General features: G+C 39.5%; 1 protein-coding gene across 1 annotated transcript; it reads right to left on the reverse strand.

Moving 5' to 3' along the window:
* Window positions 1-2108: 2108 nt before the first annotated feature.
* CCDC43 (coiled-coil domain containing 43) lies at window positions 2109-18187 on the reverse strand. The gene is made up of 5 exons (XM_081271426.1): window positions 17952-18187; window positions 10095-10182; window positions 8713-8868; window positions 6802-6852; window positions 2109-3907 (listed from the first exon to the last, which is right to left on the reverse strand). The coding sequence occupies exons 1-5, from the start codon at window positions 18153-18155 to the stop codon at window positions 3720-3722; spliced, it is 687 nt and encodes a 228-aa protein (XP_081127552.1). The 5' UTR covers window positions 18156-18187; the 3' UTR covers window positions 2109-3719.
* Between the last annotated feature and the right edge of the window lie 608 nt (window positions 18188-18795).

Consider the following 18795-nt stretch of genomic DNA (forward strand, 5'->3'; position numbering starts at 1 on the left):
TCACGAAGTTCTAAAATGTATTTTTTTAAGGTTAATCTTTAACTAGTTTAGTTTGCAATTGGTTAGTGTATATTTTGTGTAGTTGTGTTCTTTAGTTTGCTTCTGTATTTTTTTAAAAAAGAGCACTTGAAAGGTTGGCTTTTTCTGTTTCTCATCACTTAATATCTTTATATGGAACCCAAGTAATTTATTCATTAATATGAATTGTTGGTATTATGTGACTCAGGAGATCTTGGGTTTTAACATTTCTACATGAGTTAAACTATAATATAATGTACTAATGAAATTTAATTGAAATATCCTTGACTAGAAACACTGATGTTTTAAATGTTGGTGTTTTCCTTAGTTTTAGAAATCCTGATATTTTAAAAAAAAAAGAGTGTAATCACACCACATAAATTTTCTTTAGATGATGTGCGGAAGAAACTGATTGAGAATGCAGGAGTAACTATAGGGAGAAACATTTTGATCACTGATATGCCTTAGAACTACCCAAATCAATTACATTGAAGGCAGTAAAATAAAACAGATCACCCCACCACAGTCACTGCACAGAAAGTGGTTAAGTTTGGACATTAAGACATGTTGGATGTTCTGAAAACAAATATTGTACTGAATTTAGTCTCTCAGGAAGAAATAAATTACTTTGTTGAAAATATTTGGTTTCTTTTTTTTTACATTTGTATTAGTTATTAACCTTAAGAGTTGCTTATGTTGCTAGGCCCAGTGGCTCACTCCAGTATTCCCAGCAGCTCAGGAGACTGAGACAGGAGGATTGCAAGTTTGATACTAACCTCAGTGATTTATGGAGGCCCTACAGATGTAGTGAGACCCTGTCTTGAAATTAAAAAAAGGGCTTGGAATGTGGCTTAGTGGTTAAGTGACCCTGAGTTCGATTACCAGTACTAAAAAAAAGTTACTCATGCCAAATTGAGCACAGTGGCACACACCTATAATCCCAACTGTCCAGGAGGCCAAAGCAGGAAAATAACAAGGTTAACAATTTAAACTCTTGTCTCAAAATAAAATTTGAAGGGCTGTGGATGTAACTCAGTAGTAAAGGGCCCCAGGTTCAATTAACATACCACACATACACAGTTATTCATGTCAGAAAACAACTGAATTTCATTTAACTGATAAGAACTTAAGTTCTTATTTAACAAGTATGTAATAATGTTGGTAGATTACTCCCACTCATGTAGTTGGATCTCACCTGACCCTTCAAATATAAACTTTTACTCTGCCCATTAATCCAGGCAAACCAGAATAAAAATGACAGTGGTCAGAGAAATGTACCCCGGTCCATTACAAAACACTTGAAAAGTATTTCTTTGAAATTTTGCTAAATCATAAGTCACCTAGTAGGTAATTCTTATATTGTCCCTTTCAATTGTATACCCTCTAATGGATGGTTCTTATTCATTGCATTTCTAAATATCAATTACAAAATTTGAAGTGATCTGTAAAGATGATATTCCCACCATTTATAAGCCAAAGGAATTTGGTATACTTATTTTTTAATGGAAGAAGTTTATATAAAGGAATTAGGGGCTGGGATTGGGCTCAGTGGTAGAGCGCTCGCCTAGCATGTGTGAGGCACTGGGTTCAATTCTTAGCACTGCATATAAATGAATGAATAAAATAAAGGTCCATCAACAAAAAAAAAAAAAGAATTTTTTTAAAAAAGGAATATGAAATTACCTTCAATTATTGTATCAGTATTCTTCCTGCTTGAATAATTTGCTACTATAAAATTTTGGAGGGTTAGGAATGTTATGACTAAAATCCCAAATGTGACCTAAAATTCAATTTTACCCTAAAAGATATGGTTGTTTAAAATTTCCCTTTGTGATATCAATCATTTTAGATTTAGATGTAAAGAATTTATTAGCACCCAAGTTAAGTGGATAACATTTCTCAAAACCTACTGAACTAATTTTTTTTTTCCGGTTTTAAGCATTAGAATGTACACTTAACTGTGACATACATAAGAGTCCCAGAAGAAAGAACTATTAAATTAAAACAAGTACCCTTCACGAATCCATGGATAAAATGACAGACTTCATTTCCATGGGTAGCTGGAAAGAATCAGAATAAGACAGAAGATGGTGACTTAAATAAAGTTTATTTTTTTTTAAAATGTCGTTATTTTTGCAATGCCATGGTTAGAGGACTTTATGAAGAGGTAACATAATTTCCTTTTCCTTAACCATGCTTTTTATTTTCAACCTTCTGCACAAAGATAAAAGTTTTTTTTAATCTCATAGTTAATGATATAAAAACAAAGGTCAGCAAACTTTCTTGAAAGGGCTAGACAGTAAATAATTCAGGTTTTATCATGTGTTCTTTATCTTATAGCCTCTTGAAAATGTAAAAACCATTTTTAGTTTGTACCATACAAAAAAAAGATGGCCAAATTTGCCCTGTAGTTGGTAGTTTGCTAACTCGTGGTATAAAATATCTACTTTGTCTTATGAGAGAAAAATGCTCTTTAGGCTTCTGGACGGTCTACTACTGCCTGAAGTCAAATAGAGAAGAGCCTTATTTATAATTGAATGTGGCTTGTGAAAAAGGTAGAAATGGAGAGTTCTTGCTCACTTTTGACTCTCCCAGGCAATTTTCCCATTCATTCATTCAATAAATTTGTTAAGCACCTACTATGTACACTCTTTAAGTATTTTTTATATTAGCAAGATTTCCAGTGTTTCTTTAAAAGGGCAATTCCTCCAGTTTCTCTAATCAGGAGTTACCAGGTCTTAATAGTCATGTTTTAGGGAAAATTGGGGTTAAAATTTCTACTGGCATTCAAGAGAATTCATGATTATAAAAAAAATGAATCTAGCTTAACAATGATAATGTTGCACTCAATATTGACACATCCTTCTTAATGTCACAGCCTATATGAAGAAAAATATTTAACTATCTTAAAGATACTTTTTTATCCCATCAGTTGAAATTTTCTTTAAAAAAGATCTCAGATTTTAAACACACTCCAAATAATTTCTTCCGACTTTCTTAGTTTTCTGTCATGTAACATAAAATCCAATCCAAGTAGGGTTTTTCATTAGTTTTTCTTTTTGGCAGCACTGGGGATTGAAGCCAGCAGTGAGTCTCTAGGCCTTTTTTTTTTTTTGAGACTGGTCTCACTAATTTGCCCAAACTGGCCTCAAACTTGTAATCCTCCTGCCTCAGCCTCCCCAGGAGCTGGAATTACAGGTGTGTACCACACCACCAAGCTTCCTGATTAGCTTTATATATCAGCCATAAAACTATACTACACTTAGGAGTAAATATTACCTCTGAAGTAATTTATACTTGCACTGTTCATCGCAGAGGAACGGTCATGTTTCTTCTCCCAGAAGAAAAACCCTGTTAGCTTTCTGAATCCTATTTATTCAAGGAAAATTAGGTGAGGGAAGACATTTTATAAAAAAGGAGCCAAAAGGAGCACAGAACTTCAGTATTAAAATATAAAGATTGCCCCAATTGCAGCTCTTTGGTACAGACATTAATTATCTGATAATCCACATCAGCAAAACTTGGCACATTTTTGTAATTAAAAGTGATTGTGATTTTCCTTTTGACCATGTAAACAAAAGGGAAATGCCTTGGGAAAGAACTATGCAATGTTTTCTCATTTCTCTTAAATACACATTTGCAAAGCCAGTTTTCCTTTTCATCAAGTTCTTGAAGCAGGGAAAGAATTGAACAGGCCAGGGTTATCGCTTTCGCTCCCCTCTCTGTGTCCTTTTCTTTTCCTTTTCCTTGCGCTCCTGCTTGGCTAGTTTGTCTCTCTCCCTCTGCAGCTTGTCCTGTTCCTTCTTTCTTTGGGACTCATCCCGAAGTGAGTCTCTCTCCAATTTCCGAGCATTGAGGACATCTTCTACATTGGTGTTTCGAAACAGAGCTACAGGTGAGTTAAGGGATAAAGGTACAGGTCACAACTACAACTTTCCTCATTCTTGCTGAGTCCTGAATGCCTTTATCTATTCCTAGTCTTAAAAAACCACCCTTGTGTGTCGCATGGTGATGCACTCCTGGAGTCCCATCGATTAGGGAGGCTGAGATGGCAGGATTGTGAGTTCAAAGCCAGCCTCAGCGATGGTGAGGGACTAAATAAATTACAAATTAGGGCTGGGGATGTGTTTCAGTGGTTGAGTGCCCCTGAGTTCAATCCCCAGTACCAAAACAAAACCATCCTTGTGTTTATCCTTGGTCTAGTGGAAATCCTAAAGCTATCATTAATTATAGAAGATCTAAAATGTCCTCAGGAAAAAAATCTCATTCAGACTTAAATCTGAATTTTTAAATATTTATCAGAGCTCAAGAGCTGGGGATATGGTTAGTTACAGTGCTTGCCTATACACAAGGCCATGGGTTCAATCCCCAGCACCACACACACACACAAGTGAATGCTCATTCAGGAATAGGTAGTTGTAGATGGACACAACACCTTTATTTTTATGTGCTGAGGCTCAAACCCAGTGCCTCACACGTGCTAGGCAAGTGCTTTACCACTCAGCCACAACCCCAGCCTAGGAATAGGTACTTAATAGCAGAACACTTCGGAGTATCTAGGGTTAGTGAGGAGAACATTAATTTAACTGGAAAATGTTTATGTACTTTAAAATGCTTGAAGAGTTAAAAGGTTAACCTTACTAAATTTTATCAATTTGATTTTTTTCCCTAGGCCACTAAAGCTTAAGTGAAATCCATATTCTAATAACCATCAACTCTGAATTACAAGAAATATAAAATGTTTAACAGAAAATAACTGGCCAAAAACTGTACTGCTTATTTCTTTTAACTTTGAAAACAAAACCTGTTAATATTAGACAAGCTTCTCTCTACTCTTAAAATATGACTTTTTTTCTTTAGTGCTTTAAAATAAATGAGTCTCAAGCTGAGAGTACGGCTCAGTAATAGATCCCTGGGTTTAATCCCCAGCACCAAAAATAAATGGGTCTCTCTGAATTAACTTCCCCTTCTCTGACAATCTATACCAAACCCTTCATTTTATTTTTTTTTTGGGGGGGGGGGGGTACTGGGGATTGAACTAAGCGGCACTCAAGCAATGAACCACATCCCCAGCCCTATTTTTGTATTTTATTTAGAGACAGGGTCTTACTGAGTTGCTTAGTGCCTCACTTTTACCGAGGCTGGCTCAGAATTTGCGATCCTCCCATCTCAGCCTCCCCTGTGACTGGGATTACAGGCATGCACCAAGGTACCTGGCATCATAGCTTCATCATGAATTTTCAGCCAGGCCCTCTAGTGCATGCCTGTAATCCTAGCAGTTTGGGAGGCTGAGGAAGGAGGATCACGAGTTCAAAGCCAGTCTTGGCAATTTAGCGTGGACCTAAGCAACTCAGTGAGACCCTATCTCAAAGTAAAATATAAAAAAGGGCTGTGGATGGGGCTCAGTGGTTAAGTGCTCCTGGGTTCAATCCCCACTACGAAATAAGTAAAGTGAATTTTCTGTGTGTGTGTGTGTTATTGGAAAATTGAATGCAGTAGTATTCTACCACCAAATTATATCCCCAATTACATGCCCTTGCCCTTTTTTTTTTTTTTGGGGGGGGGGAGGTCACGTTCTTTTTTATGGCATTAGAGACTGAATGCAGGGCTTCTGAGTGCTACCTACCACTCTGCACTCTACCACTAAGCTACATCCCCAGCCTCTCCATCCCTTTTTCAAAATTTTATTTTGAGGCAGGGTTTCACTAAAAATTGTCCATTCTGGCCTCAAGTTTGTGATCCTCCTGTCTCAATCTCCAGAGTAGCTGCAATTACAGGCAAGTACCACCACACCCAGCTTAAAGTAGATTTTTTTTTTTTTTTTTTTTTGGAGGACGGGTATTGGGGATTGAACCCAAGGGCACTCTATCTCTCAGCTACATCTCCAGTCCTTTTTTATCTTTTTTTTTTTTTTGGGGGGGGGGGTTGGAAGGCGGGGGTGGGGGGTGGGGGGTGGTGTGCAGGGGATTGAAAGCAGGCACCATTCCCACATCCCCAGCTGGTTTTATAATTTGGGATAAGCTCTCATTAAGTTGCTTAGGGCCCTGCTAAGTTACTAAGGCTGGTTTTGAACTTGTGATCCTCCTGCCTTAGCCTCCCAAGCCACTGATTATAAGCACACCCAGCCTATTTGAGTTGCTGGCTAGCCTCAAACTTTCGGTTCTCCTGACTCAGCCTCCTGAGTTGCTAAGATTACAAGTGTGCATCACCCACCTGGCTTAAGGTATATTTCTAAACCCATCTTCTCTAGGAAATGATTCTGTTGGTCAGAACCTTTCTCAACACATGTTTCAATATGTTTATATTATTAGTATTCATTCTGTTCTCTTTCTAAGAAATTATAAAGTTTTTGAGAATAAACACAAAACTTCAATATTATTTTAATTATTTCCATAATGGTAGGCAACCCAGAGCTGCACACAGGGAGTACAGATGTTCATTTTTCCTTAGAAATTCTTCTTTCTGGGGCTGTGGCTCAGTGGTAGAGCACTTGCTTAGCACATGTGAGGCACTGGATTCGATCCTCAGCACCACATAAAAATAAAAGGTTTTGTGTCCATCTACAACTAAAAATAAAATTTTTAAAAAAGAAGAAAAGAAAGAAAACAGTACTTGTTAACTTTTTTTCTTTGCGGAATATGCTTGATAAATTAACCATCTGTACTCCCACTGCTGGCATGAGTTCCTGCAGGTAACAGGAAGTACTAGCAATGACAAAATAAAAATTGATGCCCAAGAGAATTCCATGGAGAAACACATGGGGCTGGTCACAAAGAAGGATACATTTATCTGAACCAATGTTCATCGTGGTGGCACCTGAATCATCCTTCTCATCTGTTTCAGTAAGTGATGTTAAGGAAAACTGGATGGAAAACAAAGGTTCACACATCCTAACTCAGTATTTAAAAATACTCTGTAGATTGGTGGAGAGGAAAAGCTGTCTGAATGGAAAAAGGACTTTTGTCCGGAATGTGATAGTAAACCCCAGAGATTCATCTTTGGAAATCTCAATTTAGGAAAAGGAAGATTGTTCTAAGCTTCTCTTACAATTCTTTTTTTTTTTTTTTGGACTGGGGATTTAACCCAGGGACACTTAATCACTGAACTACATCTCCATCCCTTTCTATTTTATTTTGAAATAGGATCTTACCAAATTGCTGAGGCTGACCTTGGACTTAAGATCCTCCTGTCTCAGCCTCCTGAGTTAATGGGATTACGGGCAGATGGCACCTTCCACAGCAAAAGTCTTTTCTTGGAGGCTAAAAAGAAACTTAAGTTGATCTGGGTGGACTGTCACATTATCTGAAAGCCAGGAGACAATGAAATGACCTCTAAAACAATGGTTCTCAAAGGGCTATTTACAGAGGCCTCCTGGGAACTTATTAGAAATTCTTGGGCTCCAATCTGAACCAACTTAATCAGAAACTCTGGGGAGGGAGTATAAAGCCCAGAAATTCATGTGATAACACATTCTCCAGGGGAATCAATGCTTTAAAAGTTCTTTTTTATTTTTTTGGTGGAGGGAACCAGGGATTTAACCCAGAAGTGCTTTACTCATGTGCTATATCCCCAGCCCTATTTGGCGGGGTAGGGATGGGGGGGGACTACTGGGGATTTAACCGAGGGGCACTTCCCACTGAACTACCTCTCCAGCCCTTTTTATTTTTTGAGACTTGACATCCTCCTGCTTCAGCCTCCTAAGTCACTGGGATCACAGGCATGAACCATTGTACCCAACTTAAAAGTTGTTTTTTCCAATGGTGGAAAAAATTAAAGTTCTATTCTAACCCAAGAACTGAGATTTTATTTATCATTGGAACCATACTCTGCTAACCCTAGTAAGAAAAGTTGTGAGGAAAAAGCATAAGAGAATCTGTCTCCAAAGCACCCAAGTATTCTTTCCTAAATAGTGATCAGCCAGCTGATATTTCTGGGATGATGTCTACTGTATAATGAGCCACATACTTCATTCAAGTAGGCTCTGTAAGCTAAGCATTTCCTAAATAAATTTCAAATTTACAGGGAACTAAATCTGCCCCTACTTACACTACTATCTTTTTGTACAGTTCCCACACTCAGATTCTAATTTATTTTGGTAGTGTTTAGGGATTCGGCTTTACTTTTAACTATGGTCACATTAAAAAGATTTGAATTAAATGGCTCCTAAGTTAGGGTATCCTTCACCCAAAGGCATCCAAGTTCTAGTCCTGATTTTGCCACTGATTTTCTGAATGCCTGTGATCACTCATCATCTTAGTGTTATCAGTGTCTTTACTGACTGGAAAAGAAAAGAAAGATGGGTTATACATGTGACAGTACACATGTACATGCAAATATAAGGAATCACAGCTATATCTTCTTTTCTGAAAGGACAACATACTGGTTCACTAAGGCATTATTTACACTGAATTTTCAGAAATGTACTTCTGAAAATAAAAGTCTAGGCAGAGAGTGTAGCTCAGTGATAGAGTACATGCTTAACATGCATGAGGTCCTGGGTTCATTCCTTAGCACCAAAGTACATATTTATCTCCAGTATCAACTATTCCAACTCATTTCTCGTATCCATCAAGGGCCATAGATCTTTGCCATTTTAGAGAAGAAAATTAAACTATGGCGGGTGATTGACAATTTCCTAAAGAGCACTGTAAACCGTCAGTCAACACTTCTGGTGTCACCCTCAGGGAATGGTGCCGAGATTCCAGAAAGGATATTCCTCTTCATCTGTTACATCGGCATACTGGGCCAGCAGGGCAGCTTTTCTCTGTTTTTCCTCTTCCGACACCATCCTGGGCTTCACCACAATCTGTGCCTGCTTCTCAATGAGGGTGGCAATGGCCTGTACCTCATCTGGGAGGCAGAAGAGAGGGAAAACGCGTTTGTATGACAGAAAACAAGCTTACCCAACCACCAGCTCACCAAAACAGTGCTTGTAAAAGACACTGGCAGCTGCTGACTCAAAGGTCCTAGGGTTCAAAAAACATGCCTCAGGGGCATGTGAGACAGGAAAGGAAAGGCCATGCAGGCCAGGCATGGTCTTACATCCATCTTCAATCACAGCAGCCCTGATTTTATTTTGATTTATACGTTGATTCGGCTGCTTAAAAAAAAAAAAAGGTGGAAAAGCACTGCATTAGAATCATAGACAAGCTTCTCCTAAACAGGCAATTTTCTCTTCTCTTATTCCAGAAACCTAAGAAAGACTCCAGAATCAACTAAGGCTGATCCCTTTCATGTTTATAATTGTGCCAAGTACAATGCTTGAACTAAAAATATTTTGCCTTATTTTAAAATAAGATCAACTACTAAGTTCTCCATCCTGAAGGAAAGGAAGCAATGATGCAAAGTAGGGGCTCTCACACCTGGCTGTAGATTAGAACCTTCTAGAGAAGTTTTTTTAAAAACACCAATACCTGGAGTCCAACCCTAGTATATCAAGTGATTCTAATGTATAAGAAAGACTGAAAACCAAGGGTGAAGTTTATTTTTATTTATTTATTTATTTATTTAACACCTTTTTTAGACGTTGATGGACCTTTATTTTGTTCATTTATTTATATGTGGTGCTGAGAATCGAACCCAGTGCGTCATACATGCTAGGCAAGCGCTCTACTAATGAGCCACGAACCCAGCCCCTAAGGTGTAGTTTAGATTCTTCTCAAGTTTGATTTTTATAAATTGAGTTTTCTGCAACTAATTAAAATATTAGCCCATTTATTTTGCATTTTAAAGGGTAAATTATTTAGCTGAATAAACCAAAATCCCAACCATAATTTGTGTTTTGAAAAGAAAACATAAAAAAGATGGGAGGTGAGAAAAATATATACCCATATGTGCTGTGGAGAGAGGATGAAAGGAAAGCAATGAAGGTAACTGTGGTCAGGCTAAAATGGACAAATGCAAAAGGAAAAGGAAATCCTGCTTCTCAAGTGTTCGCCAGTGTAAATCATCTCAGGAAGAATGAGAATTCAAAGGAGAAAATGAAACACCCTCTCCCAAAGAGCTGTACAGTAAGGCTTTTAGAAAGGACCCTTGAGGTCACACACCAAAATGCCACACAGAAACGCCAACTCTACCTTCTTTTTTCACTTTGGTGACAACATTCTGAGTTTCAGACCATCGTTCCACAATCTCCTTGCAGATATTAAGGAGCGAATCTTCTTCCTAGTTGCAAAAGTAGATTGATTAATTTTCTGAGAGAGTTCTCAAAAACAACAGCAACCTTAAAAAGGCCTATGCAGAGGGCACAGCTCTCCCTGCCAGAGTTGAGAAGAGATCCTGGAAAGATTTGGGGAGCCACAGAATATGTCTCTATGGGCACAGAAGGAATTCGGTGTGTTTGTCCCAAAATCCACACCTGCTAGATCAAGAGCACCTACTCCATCCTGCCAAGCTCCAGGGTAAAAGATTCCCACCAGCTCAGGGCAGTCCTCATCCTCAAAAAAATAAATTCATTAATTAATTTTTAAAAATTTTATACAATTTGATGTTTTGATATATGTTTACATTGGGCACGATACTATGAAACTAACAGGTTCATAATCTTACATATTTGTCAGTTTCTTATAGTGAAAACATTTAAAATTTACTCTCAGCAATTCTGAAATACATTATTATTTTAGTCACCATTCTGTGCCACAGCTCATTAAAGCTTATTTCTTGTCTCAGTGAAATTTTCTACTTGTCATCAGCATCTCCCCTTTTCCCTTCCCCACTCTCTCCTTACTTTTTTTTTTGGCAGGGTACCAGGGTTTGAACCCAAGGGCACTTAATTACTGAGCCACATCCCCAGCCCTATTTTGTATTTTATTTAGAGACAGGGTCTCACTGAGTTGCTTAGCACCTCATTTTTGTTGAGGCTGGCTTTGAACTCAAGATCCTCCTGCTTCAGCCTCCAGAGCTGCTGGGATTACAGATGTGTACCTCTGTGCCCGGCTCTCCTTATCTTTTTTTTTTTTTAAGAGAGAGAGTGAGAGAGAGAGAGAGAGAGAGAGAGAGAGAGAGAGAATTTTTTAATCTTTATTTTTTAGTTTTTCGGCGGGCACAACATCTTTGTTGGTATGTGGTGCTGAGGATCGAACCCAGGCCGTACGCATGCCAGGCGAGCGCGCTACCGCTGAGCCACATCCCCAGCCCTCCTTATCTTTTTTTATTAATTTTTTTTGATACCAGGGATTGAATCCCAGATCTATGAGCAAGTTTCTTTATGTCTGGTTCAGAAAAAAACTGAACTAAGGAATGCTGCTTTACCACTGAGGAACATCCCTAAACCTTTTTTTTGGAGATAGGAATTTGCTAAATCACAAGCCTAAAACCTGTGATTCACTTGTCTGCAACCTTCCAAGTAAGAAGCTGGGATTACAGGCCTGCACCACCCTGCCTGGCTTATGAACAAAACTTTCTGAACTTCACATCTTCCCAGGATTTTAGTGAGGATAAATAAAAATGTGTATACAGTGCCTACTCTACTTAGCAAAGCATAGGCATTCAAAAATATGGGCATTCTTGGGACTGTGGTTGTAGCTCAGTGGTAGAGCACTTGCCTAGCATGTGTGAGGCACTGGGTTTAATCCTTAGCACCCCATAAAAGTAAATAAAGTAAAGGTATTGTGTCCATCTAAAACTAAAAATAAATAAATTTTATATACACACACACACACACACCCACACACACACACACACACAAACATTCTCTCCATGTTCATTGTGACTACCTTCACCAGCTTCCTGTTCTACTTCACAGGGCAAGGTATCAGAGTTCATATTTACTAGGTGCTTACCCCATCTGCTAGGCACTGTACTAAAACTTTACATAAAAATTCTCAATTCACCAGGTGTTGTGGGGGCGCACAACTGTAATCCAAGAGATTTGGGAGACTTGAAACAGGAGGATCACAGGCTCAAGATCAGCCTCAATAACCTAGGCCCTAAGCAACTAAGCAAGACAGTCTCAAAATAGAAAAAAAATTGTGGTTGGGGATGTGGCTCAGTGGTTGTGGGCCCCTGGGTTCAATCTCTAGTATCCTCCCCCCCAAAAAACAAACAAACAAACAAAAAAAAAAAACTCAATTTGCAACTGGGTACAGTGGCACATGCCTGAATCCCAGCAGCCTAGGAGGCAGAGACAGGAGGATCAAAAGTTCAAGGACAGCCTCAGTAACTTAGCAAGGACCTAAGCAACTTAGTGAGATTCTGTCTCAAAATAAAAAATAAAAAGGTTGGGAATGTAGCTCAGTGGTAAACTGCCCCTGGGTTAGATTCCAAGTTAAAAAAAAAAAAAAAAAAAAAGAATTCTCAAGTTTTAAAACAATTACGTAGGAGCTGGGGTTGTGGCTCAGAGGAAGAATGCTCGCCTAGCATGTGTGAGGCACTGGGTTCGATCCTCAGCACCACATAAAGATAAAATAAAGGTATTGTGTCCACCTACCACTAAAAAAATAAATGTTAAGGAAAAAAAACAATTACATAAAGTATTACTATTGTTATTCAATTTATATATGAGGAAACCAAAGTACAGAGGTTAAGTAACTTGCTCAAGGTCATACAAGTAATAATGGATTAAAGAGGACTTAAAGTGGATGCACATGACTATAATCCCAGTGACTTGGGAGGATGAGGGAAGAGGATCACAAGTTCAAAACCAGCCTCAAAAACTTAGTGAGGCCCTAAGAAACTTGGCAAAAAATCTGTCTCTAAATAAAACATAAAAAAGGGCTAGAGATGTGGCTCAGTGGTTGAGCGCCCCTGGTTTAATCCCTAGTACCAAAAAAATAATAATAATAATAAACTGGGCATGGTGGCGCACGGCTGTAATCCCAGCAGCTCAGGAGGCTGAGGAGGAGGATCTTGAGTTCGAAGCCAGCCTCAACAAAAAGCGGGGTACTGAACAACTCAGTGAGACTGTCTCTAAATAAAATACAAAATAAGGCTGGGGATGTGGCTCAGTGGTAGAGGGCCCCCGAGTTCAATCCCTGGCACCCCAAAAAAGTATAAATAATAAAGAGGACTTGAACCCAAGGAATCTGGCTAAGAGCCCATACTCTTCACCACTGTATTATGCTATCCTAAAGAAAAAAGTTAGAACAAGACTTATTGTGATACCCTTGTTTTGTATCAACAAAGGATTCTTTCCTATACCATTCATCCTTTTACTGCATGACCTAGACACACAGAAACTTCTTTGGGTCAGAGCTTCCATAATTCATAGACTTTCCAGCAGGGAAAGCAAAGGAACAGGGAAAGAAAAAAGGATTAGAAAAGAAGTGGAGAGCCAAATAAAAAGGATATTCTTGGAGGACAAACTGGTTTATTCCCTGTTTCCTCACCTAAACCAAAGCAGTTCAATTATCATTCTTTCATTTATTCATTCAGAAAGTGCCTGCTTTGTTCAATATACTAAGATGTGAACCAGGAAATTAATGAAAAATAGTGCCTGGCTTCATACACAATTTAGGAGGTTGGTATATAAACAGTTGCCATAAAATATAACCCCCTAACTATCCTACATAAAATTGTAACCTACCCTCTATTGCCACTTCTGATCTTCTTAAAATGCCCTTTTCCCTAGCACTTATTAGTTTCCTAACATAGCACTATAATTTACTGGGAAAACTTTTCCCTTCTAGATTATAACCCCAGAAGGGCAGAAATTTCTATTTTGCAGTAACGGTAGTACCTGGCATACAGTAATCCATCAATAAAAATGTGATGAACCAATCAATCAATCAGTGCAAGTACTACTGGGCAGAATAAAAGAAAAGATGATAGAAAGCTTTTATTTATTGTTATTGGCTCCGTCATTATTCTTGGATTTATTTATTTACTTATTTATTTATAATTTATTTATTTATTGGTACTGGGGATCAAACCCAGGGCTTTGTGCATTCAAGGTAAGCACTCTACCAACTGAGCTATCCCCAGCCCACTATTCTTGAATCTTATCTCAAATTATTGCTAACAAATTTCATTATTTCTAATATTGAATCCTAGCCCAATCTGGCAACTTGGTTTGGCCCTGGTTTTTGTTTTTCCTAGAAAGAAATGTGATACAAAAGTCAGGGACCTTTGGCATTACATGCTGCCAGACTGACTGACTGACAGCAGCACTTTGAATTATATGCTTAATACAAACCATATTTCTTGGCTCTTTTTGTTCTGTAAAGATGCTCCTCATATTTTATGGACAAGAACCTTGTCTCACTTTATGATTCCTGGTCTATTTTTCCCAGAGTCAGTTTCTATATAGAAGAAAATTAAACTAGTATGTGAATTGGACAGTGCAATGAAGTCAACCTTAAAAATGATTTTGTTGGGCTGGATATGTAGCTTAGTGGTAGAGTGTTTGCCTAATGTGTGCAATGCTGGTTCAATAACAAGAAATGGGGGAAAATTTTTTTTTTTGCAGCTTATGCAACAACATGGAAACCCAAAGAACTAACTGTTTCTAAATTACTTTGCCTTTTCTATCAAGTGTCTGCTAAAAAAATAAAAAAGTATGAGGCAAACACGTTTCCCTTTACCAATAGAGCCATAGCTTCAAATATTGACACCATGAAAAGGGCTGGTTAAGGAGCTAGTGCAAAGAAGTACCAAAGTTTTCTGTTTTGGAAAGGGGGCTGTACTGGGGATTGAACCCAGGGGCGCTCAACCACTGAGCCACATCTCCAGCCCTTTTTATTTTGAGACAGGGTCTCACTAAGTTGCTTAGGGTCTTGTTAAATTGCTGAGGCTGGTTTTGAACTTGAGATCCTCCTGCCTCTGCCTCCTGAGCTACTGGGATTACAGGCATATGCCACCATGCCCAGCTCAAGTTATTTTAACAACATTTTCATGGAGTCATTAGAAATTTCTCAGCTGGAAATAAAAATGAGAATTCTGGGCTGTGGATATAGCTCAGTTGGTAGAGTGCTTTCTTTGCATGCATAAGGCCGTGGGTTCAATCTCCAGCACACACAAAAACAAAAATTCCTTGTCTTTGTTCTTTTTCTCCTATAATCTGCAATATCAGGGTATAAGAAAAGAATGTATTCAGCCAGGCATGGTGGAGCACACCAATAATCCCAGTGACTCAGGAGGCTGAGACAGGAGGAGTGCAAGTTCAAAGCCAGCATTAACAGATTAGTGAGGCCCTCAGCATAAAGAAAGAACTAAATGAAGGAAATAGGAAAGGCGGCTCAACAGTAAAACAGGTTTATTTGGGACAAACCTGTGGAAGGGGGCCCAGTGGAGACTGAGACTCATCTTCCATTTATAGCCTTGGATAGATGTAGGGGCATGAGGGAGTGAGGGAATTTTGGGAGTCAGGCTGTTGCTAGGGGGTTGTCAGGGAAGGGTCCTTGTGGTCCTCAACTCTTATCTTTGAGGTGGTCACTGTTCCTGTCAAACCTGATATTTTTCAGGATTTTAATCCCAGATAACAATTTCCTTTCTTTGTATGATGATGAAATATTGTTTGGGGTTTCTTTCTATGATGATGGAATATTGTCTGGGGTGACTCTTATTCTGAAAGGGAGGATGTATTTCAAAATAGCGTTCTCTATGTCAAGTTCTTACTAACAATCAACAACTTAGTGAGACCCTGTATCAAAAAATAAAAAGGGCTGAGGTAGCTCAGTGGTAAATCAATCCCAGGTTCAATCCCCAGAACCCCCTCCACTCAAAACAAAACAAAACAAAAAAACACTACATTGAATTTCCACTGAACTACCAAGCTGCCTTACAAACTGTGCTATAGCTTTCCCCTTTATGGGCCAATCTCGCCAGAGCAGGTTCTGGGACTCAAAGAGGTTCTTGCCAGAGGGATCTGGGATACCTACATTACTATTATATTTCAACCATGTGCCAAAGAATGAACTGCACTTCCATCAAGCGTAATTAATTTTTTCCTTGCATGTGCCACCTCCAAAAATACTCTTGTATTTGAAAAAAATGTTTTCTGCCTTCTATACTTCTCTATAAAATACATATATACATATTTCTATCTATATTTTCATAGTATCTTTTGATTCTGTTTTTTTTTTTGTTGTTGTTGTTGTTTTGTTTTGTTTTGTTTTGTCTGTGTATGTAGTGCTGGGGATTGAACCCAGGGATTTACTACTGAACTACACTCCTAGCCTTTTTTTTTTTTAGGTGTAGATGGACACAACACAATGTCTTTACTTTTTATGTGGTGCTGAGAATCGAACCCAGGTCCCACTTATGCGAGGCGAGCGCTCTACCGCACTGAGCCGCCCAGCCCCCTTTTTGTTTTTGAGACAGTGACTTACTAAATTGCAGAGCCCGGCCTCTTTCTATTTTACAATCTTCTCACCCTAGTCCTCTCAGTAGCTGGAATTACAAGCATGTGCCACCATGCTTATCCTTATTCACTTTTTAACAGTCCTTGTTTAAAATTGGCTTGAAGAATTGCAAATGAGGGGGGCCAGGGTTATGGCTCAGTGCACAGTGCTTGCTTAGCATGGGTGAGGGTTCAATCCCCAGCACCACAAAAAATAAACAAATAAAATAAAGGTATTGTGTCCATTTACAACTAAAAAATATTTTAAAAATTAAAAAAAAAAAAAAGGAATAGCAAATAATGGGTTGGGGTTGTGGCTCAGTGGTCGAGTGCTTGCCTAGCATGTGTGAGACACTGGCTTCAATTCTCAGCATAAATATAAATAAATTAATAAAATAAAGGTCCATCAACATCTTAAAAAAAAAAAAAAGAATAACAAATGAATTCATTCTACAAACCTGTACAAACCTGAGCACTTACCAAGAAAAAAATAATGCTTTTGATGAACTGGCAGCTTTCACAGTAGCAGTCCAATTTCCACATCTCTTCTAAACCATGAATGCAGAGACAACTCTAGTGTCTACGTATAGTATTTAGTGATGACACAAATAAATTTTATCTTTGAGATTGTTGTATCTTATTTTTTTAAAAGAGGTAAATATTGAGCATCCCAGTTTTATTTTTTAAATAATGTTATTGTACTTTTTATACACTTATTTTATTTATTTTTATGTGGTGTTGAGGATCAAACACACATTAGGCAAGCCCTCTTCCACTGAGCTACAACCGCAGTCTTGAGATTGTTGTATTTTAAAAGAATCTGATGGACAGCCAGACAGCACTTGTAGCCAATCTACTCTAGAGTGGCCATCTAAGAATTGTGCGCTGGAGGTGAGAGAAATGGGGATAAGGCAGAATGATCAGATTGGAAAAGTGGACATTTTAATCATTTACTACAGGTAAAAAGTTTAAAGTAAGCATTTTTGAATCAATTTGCTTCTAAGAGTCTAAATACAAACTTTATCTTTTTAAATTTTTTCTAATCACTCCCCCTTAAACACACACATACACACACACACCCCGATTACTTAATTTCTAAATATTGTAAAGATTCAAGCACAACATTTGCTTCAGTTCCACCCGCCATGAAAAGATCCTTAGCACGAGGTTACCTTTTTTGGCCTCCTACTCCGAAAGAAGAACCTGAGAGGAGATTTCCTACAGGCTTTTGTCATGGGACAGCCCTAGGTAATGCTCCCAGGGTAAATAAACATCCCAAGAACATTTTATTCTCCACTCTCAACACTAAATGGATGGGAATGGAATTGGTTTGTAGACGTTTTAGCTAAAACTCTCATTTTAGACATCCCAGCGCCTTCATAAGAACATTCTGCAACTTACCCACAGGCATCCGAGAGGGCCTCGTTCCCAGGAATAAGGGAAAGACGTTCTTCTCGAAGCACCTGCAACCTTCAAGCTTCCCAAAACCTGGTTTGGGAGCAACCTCTTTCATCCGTAGCCTAGAGCTAGAAATGTACTTCTCCCAGGTGACACCACTAAGCCTTCGTGACGCGGGGTAAGGGTAGCGGGATGCGAAGTACTGACTGGGATCCTCCGATGCCGGCCTAAGGCTGAAGGATGGGTCCGGGCTACTCACCAGAAAAGCAGACAGGATACCCTGCAGAGCGTCCAACTTCTCTTCTTCCTCCTCCTCCTGCAGGACACCAAGGATGTAGGAACCGTAAACGGCTTGGTCCACTCCCAGCGCCTCCAACCGTCCGTCCAGCCAGGATCCAAAACCCCCGCCCCCGCCATCACTTTCGCCGGAGGTTGCCGCGGCCACTTCGCAGGGCGCCGCCATCTTGGGGTCAGGGTCCTGCCAGCCCCCAGGGTGCCTACCGCAGTGCCTGACGGGCCGCGCCGCGGGCCCAGAGCGCATGCCCGGAGAGGAAGCCCACGCCCCCGCGCGCCGGGCTTGTGACCTGCTTCGGTATTTCTTACCTTCCTAGCAAAGCGCGTGTTCGGTTTCGCACTGTCAGTCAATCGCACAGGAACTCCGGCAGGTGAGTATCTTTAACAGACTCTTTTTCAACTGTGAATGTTCACAGAGGTTCAGTAACTTGGCCAAAGTCACGAGGCTAATAACAGGACTGGACCTGAACGTCGATTCCAGCGCTTCCTCCCATCTCACCGAGCTGCCCTTCCACGAGCCCTCGTAGGGTGCTAAGCCACCCACTCTCCCATGGCTTTTGAGCAGGGACCTGCTGCTTCTACCGGGAATATCCACCATCTCTACCGACTCCTGCCACCTTCTCCACGCCAAACCCCACTCCCTGAAAACACAAGCTCCGGAACCCTTTCTTAATTCCTTTCTGTCTGCGTTAAGAACTCTGCAGTGTGGGGCTGGGGATGTGGCTCAAGCGGTAGCGCGCTTGCCTGGCATGCGTGCGGCCCGGGTTCGATCCTCAGCACCACATACAAACAAAGATGTTGTGTCCGCA

The sequence above is a fragment of the Spermophilus citellus genome (genome assembly GCF_964194105.1).
Source record: "Spermophilus citellus genome assembly, chromosome: 17".
Lineage (NCBI taxonomy): Eukaryota > Metazoa > Chordata > Mammalia > Rodentia > Sciuridae > Spermophilus > Spermophilus citellus.